Source organism: Rhinolophus sinicus, chromosome 6 (assembly GCF_057876585.1).
Source record: "Rhinolophus sinicus isolate RSI-liver-muscle chromosome 6, RSI-T2T, whole genome shotgun sequence".
In the NCBI taxonomy this organism is placed as follows: domain Eukaryota; kingdom Metazoa; phylum Chordata; class Mammalia; order Chiroptera; family Rhinolophidae; genus Rhinolophus; species Rhinolophus sinicus.
In genome coordinates this window covers 34,154,530-34,171,774 of record NC_142506.1, presented here as the reverse complement: position 1 = coordinate 34,171,774, position 17,245 = coordinate 34,154,530, and the positions used below count along the sequence as shown (strand labels likewise).

The 17,245-nt window shown below is 34.0% G+C and overlaps 1 protein-coding gene across 2 annotated transcripts in view; it reads left to right on the top strand.

The window, feature by feature from the left end:
- CPQ (carboxypeptidase Q) overlaps positions 1–17,245 on the top strand; it is a 565,463-nt gene that overhangs the window by 254,525 nt on the left and 293,693 nt on the right. For both annotated transcript variants that reach the window (XM_088799038.1, XM_088799039.1), the window contains exon 4: positions 17,021–17,228. In XM_088799038.1, coding sequence (XP_088655164.1) covers positions 17,021–17,228 — 208 coding nt within the window. The remainder of the gene's footprint in view (positions 1–17,020; positions 17,229–17,245) is intronic.

Here is a 17,245-nt window from a genome sequence, read left to right as displayed (position 1 = left end):
GACTAACAACAAATTTTTCAGCAGAAACTTTGCAGGCCAGAAGGGAGTAGCATGATGTATTCGAAGTGTAGAAAGAAAGAAAAACTGTCAGCCAAGAATACTCTACCTGGCAAAATTGTCCTTCAGGATTGAAGTTTACTAGAGAAGCAAAAGCTCAAGGAATTCATCACCACAAGATCAGCCTGACAAGAAATATTAAAGGGAATTCTTCAAGCCAAAATGAAAAGATGCCAATTAGTTACAGGAAAACATATGAAAGTATAAATCTCACTGGTAAAGATAAATATATTAAATTTAGAAGACTTCAGTGTTATAATAGTGGTGGGCAAATCACTTACAAGTCTAGTTAAATAAAGTTTAAAAGACAAAAAGTAGTAAAAATAACTATCAGTACAATAATTGGTTAATGGATACACAGGTAAAAAGATGTGAATTGTGACATCAAAAACAAAATGGGGACTGGGAAATGTAGAGCTTTAGTATGTTCTTGAAGTTAAGCTATTATTAGATTAAAATAGAGTGTTACCAATATAATATGTTTTATGTAAGCCTCATGGTAACCAGAAAACAAAAACTTACAGTGGTTACACAAAATACAGCAAGGATTCTAAGCATACCACTACTGAAAATCATCAAATTATAAGGGAAGAAAGGAACAAAGGAATTACAAAACAGCCAGAAAATAATCCACAAAATGGCCATAAGAAGTCTGTACCTATCAATAATTACTTTAAATGTAAATGGACTAAATTCTCCAATCAAAAGACATAAAGTAGCTGAATGGATTAAAAAAAGAAAAAAGAAAAAAAATGAAAAATAAGACCAAACTATATACTGCCTACAACAGACTCACTTTAGCTTTAAGGACAAGCACAGACTGAAAGTTAAGGGGTAGAAAAACATATTCCACATAAATGGAAACCAAAAGAAACGAGACGTAGCACTACTAATATCAGACAAAATAGACTTTAAGCCAAAGACTATAATAAGAGACAAAGAGAGTCATTATATAATCATAAAGGGACCAATCCAGCAAGAAGATATAACATTTGTAAATATTTATGCACACAACATAGAAGCACATACATAGATAGAGCAAATATTAACAATCCTTATTTGTTAATAAGGAGAAATAGGTACATGAAAAGGTGCCAACAGGTACATGAAAAGCACTAATCATCAGGGAAGTACACATCAAAATCTCAATGAGATGCCACTTCACACCTGGTAGAATGGCTATCATCAGACAGAGAAGAGATAAGCATTGGTGAGGATGTGGAGAAAGGGAATCCTTATTCACTGTTGGTGGGAACATAAATTGGTGCAGCCACTATGGATAACAGTATGGAGGTTCCTCAAAAAATTAAAATACCTTTCATATGACCCAGCAATCCCACTTCTAGTTATATATCCAAAGGAAATGAAAACAGTATATTGAAGAGATATCTGCACTCCCATGCTCATTGCAGAATTATTCACAAAAACCAAAACATGGAAACGAACTGTGTGTCTGTCAACAGATGAATGAATAAAAATATTTAGGTACACACACACACGCACACACAGGACTTTTATTCAGCCATGAGAAAGAAGGAAATCATGCCATTTACAACAACATTAATGGACCTTGAGGGCATTATGCTAAGCGAAATAAGCCAGAGAGAGAAAGATAAATACTACATGGTATCACTTACATATACAATCTTAAAGAAAAGAAAAAGCTTAATTGATAAGAGAAAGTGATTGTCAGGGTCTGGATGGGTGAGGGTGTTTGGGAATAAGGAGAGATTGGTAAAGTTTTCAAATAAATGTTCAGCTGAGAGTAGAACTTAAATATTCTCACCAAAATAAAGAAAGAAAGAAAAAGATAAATATAAGGTGTGGATTAAATAGATGGTGGAATCCTTTCACAATGTACGAGCATATCAAATCATCTCAATGTACACCTTAAATATCTTAAAATTTCATGTCAATTATATCTCAATAAAGTTGACATTAAAGAAACCTTTATTTTTTAATGAATGGAATTTTAGGGGCTATTTGTTATCACAATATAACTTAGCCAATCTTGACTAATACACTGATCATGTGTTTAGATTGGGAATCTGGTTTAGACCTGGTGATCATCAGAAGGGTTCATGCTTACCTTCATTTTTATGAATTATGTGCAGGTCAGTGTACACACCTTCAGATTGTCAAACAATTGGGGAACATTTTCCCGTACATCTGTTTTCAAAGTGTTACTTTAGCTGACTTCAGGCATATGTGTTCAATAATTCAGATCACATATAAATATTAACATTCATACCTTCATTCTCACAATATTTGATTAGCCTTGTCCGTATTTTTATGTTGCTCTGGAAAATATCACTAACAACTTTCAGGTAAATATTTTTTTAAGTCTAAATTTTGTAATTGAATGAGAAAGGTCAAAAGTAAAAATTCTGTCATTTCCCCTGCCATCTAAATGTATTTATATTATTGTATATTTCCTTCTATTCCTTGTTCATGAAACTTTATATTACTTATCACAGTCTACATAGAACTTGGCGTTTTCTCTATATCAAAAATTTTCATGTTGTTTTATAGACTTCATAATTAACATTTTAATGACTGCAAAATATTCCATTGAAATTGAACACCATAATTTATATTGCAATTTCCTTATTACTGAGTTTTTGGGTTGATGCTATTTTTAAAAAGAAATTCTTTGTGAATAAATAATTTTAAACAAATATGCTAGAACATACACATCTAATCACCATTATTGTGTTAATACATTCCAAGTATAAACACATATTCTAGCACAGGAACCATTGATGCAAACATGTCTGATACTTCTCTTTTGAAATTGTCTTTAAATCCAATTGATTAGGCACACATTAAAAAGCAGAATTATTATTTTACAACATATCTTGTTTTGGACCCGAAACCATTAATTTATTTTGTTCATAATATTTTGGCTATTTCCCAAAATCAGTTCTAATTTTAAATTGCCAAATTTTGCCTCCATTTAGACCATTTGGAAGACTGCCAAATGCTCAGAAGGCAATTGTAGAGAAAAAAGTTCCAAAAATGTTTAGCGCAATGGGCAATTACTGCTATAACTCTGCAGCCTCCCACAGTGACAACTTTGGAGGGATAACACTCCTTTTGTTGTATGAGTTTGAATAGGTTTGTTACTATATTCATTAAATCTATACGTCTATAGTCATGCTTTGCATAAGACTAATAGTGTTCCAAGTAAATGTTGGTTCCTTGAGAGCAGGAACTGATTCTTTCACAGCAGCTCTACTTATATCTGCACATAACACATAACTGTGTTTATTTGTGATTGAGTCTCTAGAAATGAATACTGTGTTAAGAATGCAATTCTTCCATTGACCTATCTTTGAGTAAACCCTTTCTTCTGGTGAAGGCTTGAACTCTCCAAAACTCGAGACCAACAATATCTACATCATCTGAGAATTTGCTAAAAACATGTATTCCCTGGTCCCATCCTGAACCTACTGAATCAGAAATTCTGGATATTGGGTTCAGAGATCTGTGTTTCAGCAAGCCCTCGTGTGATTCTGACACATAATACATAATCAATAAATAGTAAAGTTTGTCTGGGGAAAAACTAAAAATAAAGTTCAAGGAAATACTATGATGAGAGAAATTTGGTCTCAGAGACACAGATTAGTAAAACTCAAGAAATATTTTCTGACCACGTATTATGGATCAGAAATTGTAACACTGGGTACAGAAAAGCAAAAAAGGTGATGTCTTTGTTCTCATGGAGCTGACGGTCTAGAAGAGATAAAGATGTGCACTGGGCCTAAAATGTGTAAATAAATGCAATGCTCTGTGAAACTTCAATGTAGAAGTACATGCAAAATATGGGTGGTGATGATGGTAATTACCATTTATATGAGGTCTGACAATTAAGTTTGCAAACTCATCCTAGAAAAAGTGCTACATACCTCATTGCTGAATATCACTACAGTCACCTTTGAAGTACCCCCCTTGGGAAGCTATGCACTGACACCAGTGCCTAGTCCACCCTTCAAAGCAAATTTGGAACTCTTTTCTGAATGGCCATCAGAGCTGTCGTTGTATTACTCTTGATGTCCTGAATGTCAAAATGTCTTCCTTTCAATATTTCTTTTATCATCGGGTAAAGATAGAAATCATTGGGGGCCAGATCAGGTGAGTAGGGAGGGTGTTCCAATATAGTTATTTGTTTACTGGCTAAAAACTCCCTCACAGACAATGCCATGTGAGCTGGTGCTTTGTCATGATGCAAGAGCCATGAATTGTTGGCGAAAAGTTCAGGTCATCTAACTTTTTCACGCAGCTTTTTGAGCACTTCCAAATAGTAATCTTGGTTAACTGTTTATCCAGTTGTTACAAATTCATGAATAATCCCTGTGATATCAAAAATGGTTAGCAACATCATTGCAACAAGTTCGCGAACCTAATTGTCAGACCTTGTAAGCCACACGTTATCTGTCAGGCATAGTACAAGTGCTTTCCATTACAGTATATCATTTCGTTCAATCTGCGCATCAGAAGGAATATATTAATAAAAGATTAAAAGATGCTGTATGGCTTGAATTTGTTCCCTTGAGCCTGGCAAGAATGAAAGCTTTGTCTCAGAGCTCACTATTTCTTTCCCAGAGCACTGGAGCTATTTACGAACTCTGTGTTTGTTAGTTCACTACAGAAATGGGTATACGGGCATCTATTTCCGAAGTGATACACAGATTAAATAAAGTAATGTATAAAATTGCTTAGCTCAGTCTTAATATTAAACAAATTAGTACTTACATTTGTTGCTATTATCAGTAATCATCATCACCTCCATTATCAAGATCATCTTCATTGTTACTAGCGTGGTGAGTGGCAATATAATATAGATTGTATACAGGTTAAGAGAATGGACTGACGTGAGACTTCCAGTGGTTAATTCTAGCTTTGTCAGCTTCTAGCTGTTAGACCATGGGTTTAGCCTCTCTCTGTTTCAATTTCCTCATCTGTAAAGCAGGGACAATAAGAATCTGGCAAAGAAATTAATGCATGTAAAATACTCAGAACATTGCCAGCCCTGTGACAAATGCTCAGTAAGTCAAGCTAGTATTATCATTAATTTCTTTGGAATGTTACATGGAGCCCTCTGTCAGGGTTTAACCTCTCTTTCTGGTGTGTTGTGATTCTGATGGAAGGGTTTATGCTTTCGGAGTCCATGGAACAAGAATATCACTTTTCCTCAAATCTGTAGGCCTAAAAGGCCTTTCCATGGTGCCTAAAAATAAAGGGAAAAAGCTGTTATCAAGGTAAAGCTTAAAAAAGCCAAAGAGAGGAAAATTTTAAATCAAAGTGTAGGGCATCCACTTTTATTTCATGGAAATGTATTATTTAAGCAAACTTACTGATAATAATGCACAGATGCTGTTTCTAGACATTATTGTCCTCCTCTGAGGCAACTGAATGCTGATTTCCTAGCTGTGCCAGCAGTCTTTTCAGAATTAATTCTGTGCCCTTCTATATCGTTGTGGGACAGAGATCTCATATATGACTTTTCTGAAGGTCAGAAGACTAAAACATGCACATGTTGCGTCAGAGGCTGAGAAGGTGTACACAAATGTGAATAAACAGTTAAAACACTGCCAGATGTACAGGAAGAGTCCTTGGACACAAATGAAATTGACATCAAGAAAATATTAGCTTTGTAATTCTGCCTACATGGCACATTGATGGACTGGCACTACAGAAAGATTCAGCTGTAAGTATTTCATGTAATTGATGGTGGAAAAAAAGTTTCAACAGATATTTTTCAATTAATTTGCCACAGGTGCTCAAATGCCCATGACCTAGAATTTCAAGGATTCAAATTGCTACTGTTATAGCTTCAGGCTTTGCTTCCAGGTTATTTTACATGCTGTGGCACTGACTTTTAAGAATTTAATTCTGTTTATTGGTAATGCTGCAGGTCACATGATTATAGTCTTACAGGATGACTATAGTTTCTCAAAGAATCAAATGAATATTAGCTCAATTTACATTACTCCAAATTCATGTTCAGTCTTTACCATGTGCATAGTGTTATTTTAACTTAACATTATTTTATTTTAACTTAACATTATTTCATCTCCATGTTTCCATATATGTTGCTGTTGGCCATTTACTTGTCACGCAAGTATTTAATTTTCTTGCTAACTCTCCCAGAGTCCTCTGCTGGATTGTTTCTAGAATTTCATATTTATACCCAGAGATGCAGGGAACATCTTAAATTGTTGTGTTTTTTTTTTGTATTTTGTAATATTGCTAAGGAGTTTGTTCTCCAAAGGAGAATAACCAAAGTAAGATTTCTTATAGTTCTTGCTACATATTGAGAGATCACACTCTAGAAATACAAACTAATTTATAGTACCATCAGCGGGGGATTCATGCATACTTTCCCCCACAGTTTACACAATATTGGATTTTCTTTAGTTTATGTATGTAATGGCTTTCCAAAATACAAATAGCATCAAATTTACCATCTTAACCATTTGAAGTGTACAGTTCGGTGATATTAAATTCATTCATAACATTATGCAGCCATCAGAACCATCCATCTCCATAACTCTTCATCTTGTAAAACTGAAACACTATATCCATTAAATAATATCTCCTTATTTCCCCCTCCCCCGACCCCTGAAAACCACCATTCTACTTTTTATATCTATGATTTTGACTACTTATATAAGTGGAATCACACGGTATTTGATTTTGTGATTGCCTTATTTCACTTAGCTTAACACTCTTAATGTTCATCCATGTTGTAGCATGTGTCAGAATTTCCTTTCTTTTTAGGCTAAATAATATTACATTGTATTTGTATATCACATTTTGCTTATCCATTCATCTATTAACAAACACTAAGATGAATGATGAACACATTTTAGCTATTGTGAATAATACCTCTTAGAGATCCTGTTTTAATTATTTGGGCTATGTGCCCTGAAATAAAATTGCCAGATATATGGTAATTCTATTTTTAAGTTTCTGAGGAACCACCATACTGTTTTCCAAAGAGGCTGTACCACTCTATGTTCCCAGCAACTGTGCACTAGTGTTGCAATTTTTCCATGTCTTTGCCAATACTTGTTATGTTCTGATTTTTGATAGTAGACATTCTAATTGGTGTGAAGTGGTACCTCATTGTAATTGGTTGGCATTTTCCTAATAATTAGTGATACTGAGCATCTTTTCATGTGCTTATTAACCATTTGTATATCTTTGTTGAAATGTCTATTGAAGTCCTTTGCCCATCTTTGAATGGGTTGTTTGGTTTGTGGCATTTTTGTAGTTCTCTATTCTGGATATTAATCTCTTATCAGATATAATTTGCAAACATTTTCTTCTATTCTTCCTATTGCCGTTTTGACTGTTGGTGTTATCTTTTTATGCACACAACTTTCTTTTTTTTAAATTTATTGGGGTGACAATTGTTAGTAAAATTGCATAGATTTCAGGTGTACAATTCTGTATTACATCATCTATAAATCCCATTGTGTGTTCACCGCCCAGAGTCAGTTCTCCTTCCATCACCATATATTTGATCCCCCTTACCCTCATCTCCCATCCCCCACCCCCCTTACCCCCTGGTAACCACTAAACTATTGTCTGTATCTATGAGTTTTTGTTTCCCATTTGTTTGTCTTGTTCTTTTGTTGTTTTTGGTTTATATACCACATATCAGTGAAGTCATATGGTTCTCTGCTTTTTCTGTCTGACTTATTTCGCTTAGCAGTATACTCTCAAGATCCATCCATGTTGTCACAAATGACAATTTTCTAATATTCATGAAGTCTAATTTGTCTTTTTTTCTTTTGTTGTCTATATCTCTGGTATCATATCTAAGAAAGCATTTCCAAATTCAATGTCATGAAGTTTTTCTCTGTTTTCTTCTAAAAGTTTTATAGTTTTAGGTCTTAGATTTAAGTCGTGGATCAATTTGAGTTAATTTTTATGTGTGATATTAGGTAACTTCATTCTTTGCATGTGGAAATCTAGTTTTCCTAGCACCATTTGTTAAAAAGTCTGCTCTTTACCCATTTAATGGTCTTTGCACTCTTATCAAAAATCCCACATATGTGAGGGTTTATTTCTGGGCTCTCTATTCTATTCCATTTGTCTATATGTCTGTCTTTATGCAAGTGTAACAGTGCTTTGGTTGTGGTAGCGTTGCAGTAAATTTTCAAATCAGGAAATGTGAGTCTTCCAACTTTGTTTTTCTTCTTCAAGATAGTTTTGGCTATTCAGAGTCTCTAGAGATGCCATATAAATTTTAGGATGGGCTTCTCTATTTTTGCAAAGGATATCCTTGGAATTTTAATAGGTATTGCATTCAATCTGCAGATCTCTTTGGGTAATAGTATTGACATCTTAACAATAGTAAAGTCTTCTAATCCGTGAACATGGAATGTGTTTCCACTTATTTATGTTTTCTTTAATTGCTTTTAACAATGTTTTGTAGTTTTCATTGTAGAATTCTTTCACCTCCTTTGGTAAGTCCTAAGAGTTTTATTCTTTTTGACGTTATTGCCAAGTGGAGTTGTTTTTGTAATTTCCTTTTAGATTGTTCACTGTGTATAGAAATGCAACTGATTTTTTTTTTGCTTTATGTCCCGCTACTTCTCTGAATTCATTTATTAGTTCTAACAGTGTGTGTGTGTGTGTGTGTGTGTGTGTGTGTGTGTGTGTAAAATCTTAGGATTTTCTATATATAATATCCTATCACCTATGAACAGAGATGATTTTACTTCTTCCTTTCTAACTCAGATGCCTTTTATTTCTTTTCCTTGCCTGATTGTTCTGGCTAGAACTTCCAGTGCTATGTTGAATAAAAGCTGCAAAACTGAGCATCCTTGGCTTGTTCCTGATCTTAGAGGAAAAGCTTTTACTTTTTCACCAGTGAAAATAATGTTTGCTGTATGATGTTTGGGTTTTTCATATGTGGCGTGTTTTTTTCATATATGGCCTTATTTATGTTGAGGTAGTTTACTTGTATTCCTACTTTGTTTTTGTCATGAAAGGGTCTTGAAATTTTTCACATATTTTTCTTCAGTAGTTAAATTGATCACATGGTTTTTTTCCCTTCATTCTGTTCATGTGGTATATTACATTGATTAATTTTTGTATGCTGAACCATTCTTGAATCTGAGGAATAAACCTAACTTGGTCATTCTATATAATCCTTTTAATGCACTACTGAGTTTTTTGTTTTTTTGTTTTTTGCTAGTATTAATTTTTTTCATCAATGTTCATAAAGTATAGTGATCTGTAGTTTTCTTTTCTTGTAGTGTCTTTCCCTGGCTTTGGTGTCAGGGTAATGCTGACTTCATAGAATGAGTTAGAAAGTATTCCCTCCTCTTCAGTTGTAAAAAGTTTGAGAATGGTATTCTTCTTTAAATGTTTGGTAGAGTTCACCATTAAAGCCATTAACTCCAGAGTTTTTATTCATTGGGAGATTTTTGATTACTGATTCAATTTCCCAGCTAGTTATAGATGTATTCAGATTTTCTATTTCTTCATTGTTTAGTCTTATTAGGTTTTACGCTTCGAGAAAATTTTTCATTTTTTTCTAGATTATCCAGTTTGTTAGCATATTATGTTCATAATACTCTCTTATGATTCCTTTTATTTCTGTGGCATCGGTAAAATCCCCACATTCTGACTTCAGTAATTTAAATCTTCTCTGTTTATATCTTAGTCCATCTAGTTAAAAGTTTGTCAATTCTGTTGATCTTTTCAAGGAACAAACTTTTGGTTTCATTAACTTTCTCTGTTGCTTTTCTATTCTCTGTTTCAGTTAACTTTGCTGTAATAATTATTTCCTTCCTTCCAGGTTAGTTTGTTTTTCTGTTTCTAGTGCCTTAAGTTGTAAAGTTAGACAGTTGATTTGAGATATTCCCTGTTTTTTAATGTAAGCATTTATAGCTATAAATTTCCGCCTTAGCACTTCTTTTGCTGTGTTTCATAAGTTTTGGTATGTTGTGTTTTTGTCTTTATTCCTCTCTACATATGTTATAATTTCCCCTGTGATTTCTTTTTTGATCCAATGGTTGGTTGAGAGTTTGCTGTTTAATTTCCATAAATTTGTGAATTTTCAAGTTTGCCTTCTGCTATTTATTTCTAACTTTGTTTTGTTGTAGCCAGGGAAGATATTTTGTGTGACACATATTTTTAAAAACCTATTGAGATTTACTTCGTGGCCTAACATATTGTCTGTCCTGGAAAACATTCCATGTGCACTTGAGAAGAATGTGTATATTGTTATTGAATAGAGTGGTCTATATATGTCTGTTAGATCTAGTTGGGTTATTGTGTGAAGTCCTCTGTTTCCTTGCTTATCTTCTTCTGTCTGATTCTTCTATTCATTATTGAGAGTTAACTATTGAAGTCTCAACTTATTACTGTAGAACTGTTTCTGCATTCAATTCTGTCATTTTTTGCTTCATATATTGAAGGTCTGTCATTAGGTATATAAATGTTTATTGTTGTATCTTGCTGTATCAATACTTTTTTTAAATCATGTTCTTTTCTGTATCTTGTAACCTTTTTTTATTTAAAGTCTATTTTACCTGACACTAGTATAGTCACCACTGGTTCTCTTATGGTTACTATTTGCATGGAATATCTTTTTCCATTCTTTCACTTTCAATATGTTTGTGTCTTTGGCTTTAAAATGAATCTCTTGCAGATAGTACACACTTGGATCATTTAAAAAAAACACTCTGTCTTTTGATTAGAGGGTTTAATCCATTTACATTTAAAGTAATTATTGTTAAGTAAGGATGTACTTCTGTTATTTTGCTGTTTTCTTTATTCTTTTTAGCTTTTAGACAGAGACTAACTATTCTTTTTAGTTTAGACAGAGACAGCAGCATGTTTCAAGGTTCTATGTTAGTAAAGGGAAAGGCATCTTCTAAGGATGGTAAGAAGTCAGCGTGGGTGGAGTATATTTGGGTTTATGTGGGGGGAGTGGTAGGAGATGAAAAATAATTTAAAAAATTAATTTACAAAGATTTTTATGTACTGTACTTGGATTTGAAACTTTCTTGCTGTAGAAAGATCTCTGTATTGGATGGGCTGGAAATGCTATTGCTAGCATTGTTCTAATAAGCTATATTGGGACAGTTACAAACTGTATTCTTATCTTGGTCCTTAAAGGAGAGTGAATCAACATTTTACAAAATGTATTTCTCAGATAAGTCTATGAGAAGATAAAAATGTTATGTGAAAAAGAGTTCTATGGTCAATTAAGTTTGGGAAATGCTTAGTCAAGCATGTTTCTTAACTATATTACTTATCAGAGCTTACCACAGGCTAATGTGCTCATGACTTCTCAAAATGGCAAAATAGTGCCCAATGTTTCACAACTTCATTTAACCATGGCATTTTCTCCCCTCTTTACAAGGCTTCTGAAGCCTAATATTCTGTGGAACACACATTGAAAACATGGTTCTATTGATTCTCTTTCAGTACTTAGCTATTGCTTCTTTTTAAAAATATTTTCTTCATGTCAAGGAAGAAAACCATAGTTTTTACAGAATTTTAATCATTCATGTGTCTTTATTTTGTTTCCCCTCAGATAAAGTATCCTGTCTAGTTCATTTAGGCTGTTACAATAAAAATACCATAGCCTGGGTGACTTATAAACAACAAACAGTTATTTCTCACAGTTCTGGAAGCTGGGAAGTCCAAGATCAAGGTGCTGGCAGATTTGATGTCTGTTGAGAACTTGTTTTGTAAACTGCTGTCTTTTCATGGTAACCCCACATGGTGGAAGTGTGAGGGATCTCTCTGGGGCTTTTTTATAAAGGCACCAATCCTACTCAAGAGGGCTCTGCTTTCATGACCTAATCCCTTTCTGAAGGCCCCACCTCCTACCCTCACCTTAGGGGTTAGGACTCCAACATATGAATTGGGTTGGGGGGCAGCGGGTGATAGCGGTGCAGTGAACATACACATTCAATCTATACCTAGTGCCATGTTTTATATGTTCAGTTCTGTTCTAACAGAAGGATGTTGGGGCTCTGAAGTTAATGAGAAATGGCATAATTGAACAGAGTTAATAATAGAAATTTAGTATATTTTTCAGTGGAAAGACAGTGATGGGGTTACATGATATTTAAATACCTTTCAGTCCAATTAATGAGAATTGTTTTGCACTGGGGCTTAAACTGAGAAAAATATTCAGTGGTTAATGTTACCATCTTCATTTGAAAAATGATTTTAATGTTCCATATCTCTATTATCATCTTTATTAGATAAATTATCCATTTAAAAAATTTGTATCCCAAGTTAAGTTTTCATCTTGCTTAATACATAAACACATCTTTCTTTTAAAAATTGTAAAGATTAGAGGAGAAAATAAGGGAAAAAAAACAAATTAAAATAAAATAAGTATAAGCTAGCAGACATTGTAACTTATACAGAAGAGCGAAATCAAAAAGGGCTAAAGAGACCAAATATATTTTGTGATGTTTACTTTAGGTTACAAAATATATAATAATAACAAAAACTGATATTTATGTAGTATTTTTTTAGATGAGAAAATACTAAGTATAAAATTTGTTTAGCTATTTTAATTCTTTTTTTATATTTACTTCACAGACAGTTGCCTCTTTATATCTTTCAACCTTCTTCACACTATTGTGTTTTAGAGAAAAAAAGCCAAAAGTCCTTCCTGTATGCTGTGGATGTTAAAAATCACAGAGTTTTATTCCTCTAAGCATTTTGACCGTCTTCCTTCTTTCTCACACTCTTGTGGAGATGGCTGTGTCCCTCTATTTTGGAAGAAGGCATATCTGATACTATGCTTGTAATAGTCTGCTTACTGAGATCTGTAGGTGAAGGTAAGGTTTAAATATGTTGGCTGAGTTTTGTTCGCGTAGAGTCTTTCATTATGGAATAGAATTCAAGAATTTGACTTTTTCCTGTCTCCTCTGCTATTTCAACTGAATCATAGAAATTGGGAATGAAATTTAGTCCTACATTTTCTCTCTTGATCAGGTTTTTTTTTTCACCTTTGGGAGTTGGAAATATCTGAGTGTTTTCCTTTTGTGAAATTATGATGTAAATGAATCGTTTTGCTTTTGTTTTGTTAATGACAATATAAATGTGTGCGATAAATTTACTCTTAAGGAGGCAGATCTAAAAGAATTAAAGTCAATTTTAATTTTTCTGGGAGTTATTTTCAAACTGATTTTTAAATCAAACAAACCTTTCTAATAAACAGGATAAGTGGTCTTTTAACCTTACTAATAAAGAAGTTAAGAAAAAAAATCCTCATAGAAATAAGACTATAACTTCAAAAACTCACAATTCTTACAATAATTCCCACCTCCAGATAAATGATTTGCAAATATTTTTTCCCCTTCTATGGATTGTCTTTTCACTTTGGTGGTGTCCTTTGAAATACAAAAGTTTACAGTTTTGATGTTTCAATTTATCTATTTTATTCTTTTGTTGAATATGATTTTGGCGATATATCTAGGAAGGAATTTCTTTATCCAAGGTCATGAAGTTTTATAGTTTAACTCTTATATTTAGGCCTATGAATTACTTAGGTTCATTTTGAATTAATTTTTGTATATGCTGTAATATAGGAGTAAACCTTTATTCTTTTGCATGTGGATATCTGGTTGGCCCCAGCAACATGTGTTGAAAGTATTTTTCTAGCCCATTGAACTTTATTGACACTTTTGTTGAAATGAATTGATCATTCGTATAAAGGTTTATTTCTGCACTCTCAGTTTTATTCTATTGATCAATATGGCTATCCTTATACCCGTATCACCGTCTGTTGATTACTATAGAATTGTAATAAGTTTTGATATTTGGAAGTGTGAGTCAGCCAACTTTGTTTTTGATTGATTTTTGCATGTCAAACGTTGCATTTCTGGGATAAATCTCACTTTGTCATGGTGTATAACCCTTTTCATATGTTCATATGTTGCAGGTTTCAGTTTGCTTGTATTTTGTTAAGGATTTTTTGTATTTTTATTCATAAGAGATGTTGGTCTATTGTTTTCTTGTGATGTCTTTTGTCTGGTTTTGATATCAGCAATAGTGGCCTTGTAGAATGAGTTGGCAAGTGTTCCCTCCTCTTCTGTTTGTGGAAGACTTTCTGAAGAATTGATATTAATCTTTAAGTGTGCTTATTTTGATTATTTGTGGCTTCCTTTATAGTTTACCCTTTGCTATTGTTAAAATGCAGGTTGGGCTTGTCAGTGGTGGCAGGAAGGTAGCATTTGTGCTAATCATTCATTCCCTGTAGGACAATTGACAGTGAAAGTGCAAGACTCCAAATAAAACTGTCAAATCTTCATTCTGCCCACTTCTACTAAACAGTGCTGGATACTGCACCACTGGGGAACATGCTTAATTGCAGAAACAAATTATAAGGCTTTTATATCTTGAATTCAGAATCACAGTTGGAAGATGCCTTTCAATAACATTTTCCTCATTGGAGCCGTGGGTACATGCCTGGCTCACTGTCCTCACTTTAAGAACTCTTGCCTGTAACTTATCAGTATATACTTGTTTAGAAAAATTATTTAAAGAGACTATTACGACGTGTTATACTTACCTCCTCTTGAGTAAGAGAGTCTGGGAACAAGGAGAGCTTGTTGAAGCTTAGACATCACGTAAGGTAATATGAATAATAAATATTTAGATTGTCTTTCTACATGTTTTAAAGTATTTTTGGTCATTAATCACTCAACCAACTCAGTGGGAAAATTAGCACTGAAGAAATAATAACAACTAATGTTTACTAAATAATTACTATGTGCCAAACACTGTTAAATCCTTTACATATACTATCTCTTTTATTCCTCATAGTTGTCATATGAGGTCAATACTAATATTATTCTCTACTTTACAGATGTGGAAACTCAGAAACAGAGAAGTAATCTAAGTTGCTTGGTGTCATACAGATAGCGAATGGTAGAGCCAGGATTTGACCTAGGTTAAGTGACTCCATAGCCTGCCCTGAACCAAAAGTTAGATTAGGCATGTGCCTTAGCAGGGGTTTAGATTCAGGGTTTCCGTATTACAAATTTTGAGTTTATAAGTCATTTGTCTCTCTCTTCATGAAGAATGACATGTTCAGTAAACATTTAATAAATATTCATGAAAGGTGTACTCAGATGGTACTAAGGACTTGAGATTAGATAGTCTCTGCAGGTTTATGTAATAAGCAAGTTAATAAAATAAAGTTTTAGCACTTATTGAGTGCTTACTGTGTTCCAGGGTAAGGGATTTACTTGTATAAATTAATTGAATCTGTAAAATGACTCTATGGGATAGTTATTACTGTTATTATCACCTCAATGTACAGGCGAAGCCGCTGAAGCAAAGATGTATAACTTGTCCAACATCAATTAGCAATAAGTGGCAGAGCCCAGATTTGAACCCAGATGATTTTGCTCCTGAGTCTGTTCATAATCATTTCGCTCTGCAGTTTCTCTACTAAGGACTCACCTGACATATGGTCACAACAATATAGTCACAACAAGCAAGCAATAATAATAATGGTCGTTGTGTTTATGCATGTGGAGGTTGGACTCACTTCTATAGAAGAGAAATGTGTAGTGGCTGAAAGGAGAAAAACTTTCCTGTAAATATGAGACAATTTGAAACAAATATGGAAATATGAAAAGCAAAATTAATTTTAAAAGGGAAGCTATTAGCTTATGTCTTGGCAGAAGATGGGACGAGACCGATAGGATGTGTGTGCAATCAGAAGCTGTGCCTGCATGTTTCTGAGGGAGCTGAGGGTTCGGAGTTGCACCAAAAGGGTTAAAAGGGACAGTTTCAAAGAGCAGTTTTAGAAGATGAGTTTGATAAACTCAATTAGCACATGGAGGTTGAATCAGCAGTAGATTAATATAAACTTCAATTATAAATGTTTCTAGTAATGTGAGAAGCATCTGGAAAGTAGTAGGAAAAGAGTTGACAAGTTGGGGTAATATTTCTCCTTTAATGCCAACATTTTTATAACTTTCTTTTTCTTATAGTAGTACAATGAGGGACCTGGATTTATTCAGCACTTTTCTTTATGGGAACACAAACATTTTCCATTGTCCTACAGTTTTCCTACAGAGTGTTCTACCACCATTTCAAGGCTACATATTTGGACCTCTGTGTTTGGGTGGGAAGAGAGTATACCCAGAACCAGTTAGGGACCAGAGAGCTGGGTCCATCTGGGCCAGCTTTCTTCCAGATGTGTATGCTTCTGATCTGCAGCCTTGACGGACTTCAGAGCACCCTTTGTCTTCTCGAACCAACGTGTTCACCTCTTGGTCATAAATGCACTCTTAATGTTCTTCCAAGTTTGAGGCAACTTTAAAGGATCATTCAAATTATCAAAATAGATTTCATGCAATATTTTCAATATGATGATTATTTTTTTAAATTAAAGTTCATTGGGGTGACAATTGTTAGTAAAGTTACATAGATTTCAGGTGTACAATTCTGTATTACATCATCTATAAATCACATTGTGTGTTCATCACCCAGAGTCAGTTCTTCCATCACCATATATTTGATCCCCTTTACCCTCATTTACCACCCCCAGCCCCCTTACCCTCTGGTAACCACTAAACTATTGTCTGTGTCTATGAGTTTTTGTTTCTCATTTGTTTGTCTTGTTCTTTTGTTGTTTTTGGTTTATATACCACATGTCAGGGAAATCATATGGTTCTCTGCTTTTTCTGTCCGACTTATTTCGCTTCGCATTATAATCTCAAAATCCATCCATGTTGTCATATAATGATTATTAATTGAACTTTCCAAGTTGTTTTTACCAAAAAGAAAAGTTATGTTCATGTCAAAAGCAAATAAAACAGTATTGCCTGCTTGTCCTATTCCTCATACGTGAACAAGTTCAGTGGAAGTCAAATGTCAAATACAGACACTTCAATAAACACTTGTGGTTTATTTCTACTTTTAAGGTAACCTGGTGGCTTATTTTCTCAAGTCCTCACACAGGTATTCAGAAATACCAGGACGGTGTGCTAAAGATCCCAACAGCCTGTGTTACAGTGGAAGATGCAGAAATGCTATCAAGAATGGTTTCTCGTGGGAGCCGAATTGTCATTCAGCTGAAGATGGGGGCAAAGAACTACCCAGATGTTGACTCCTTCAACACTGTAGCAGAGATCATTGGTAGCAAGTATCCGGAGCAGGTGAGTGAACGAGGCGA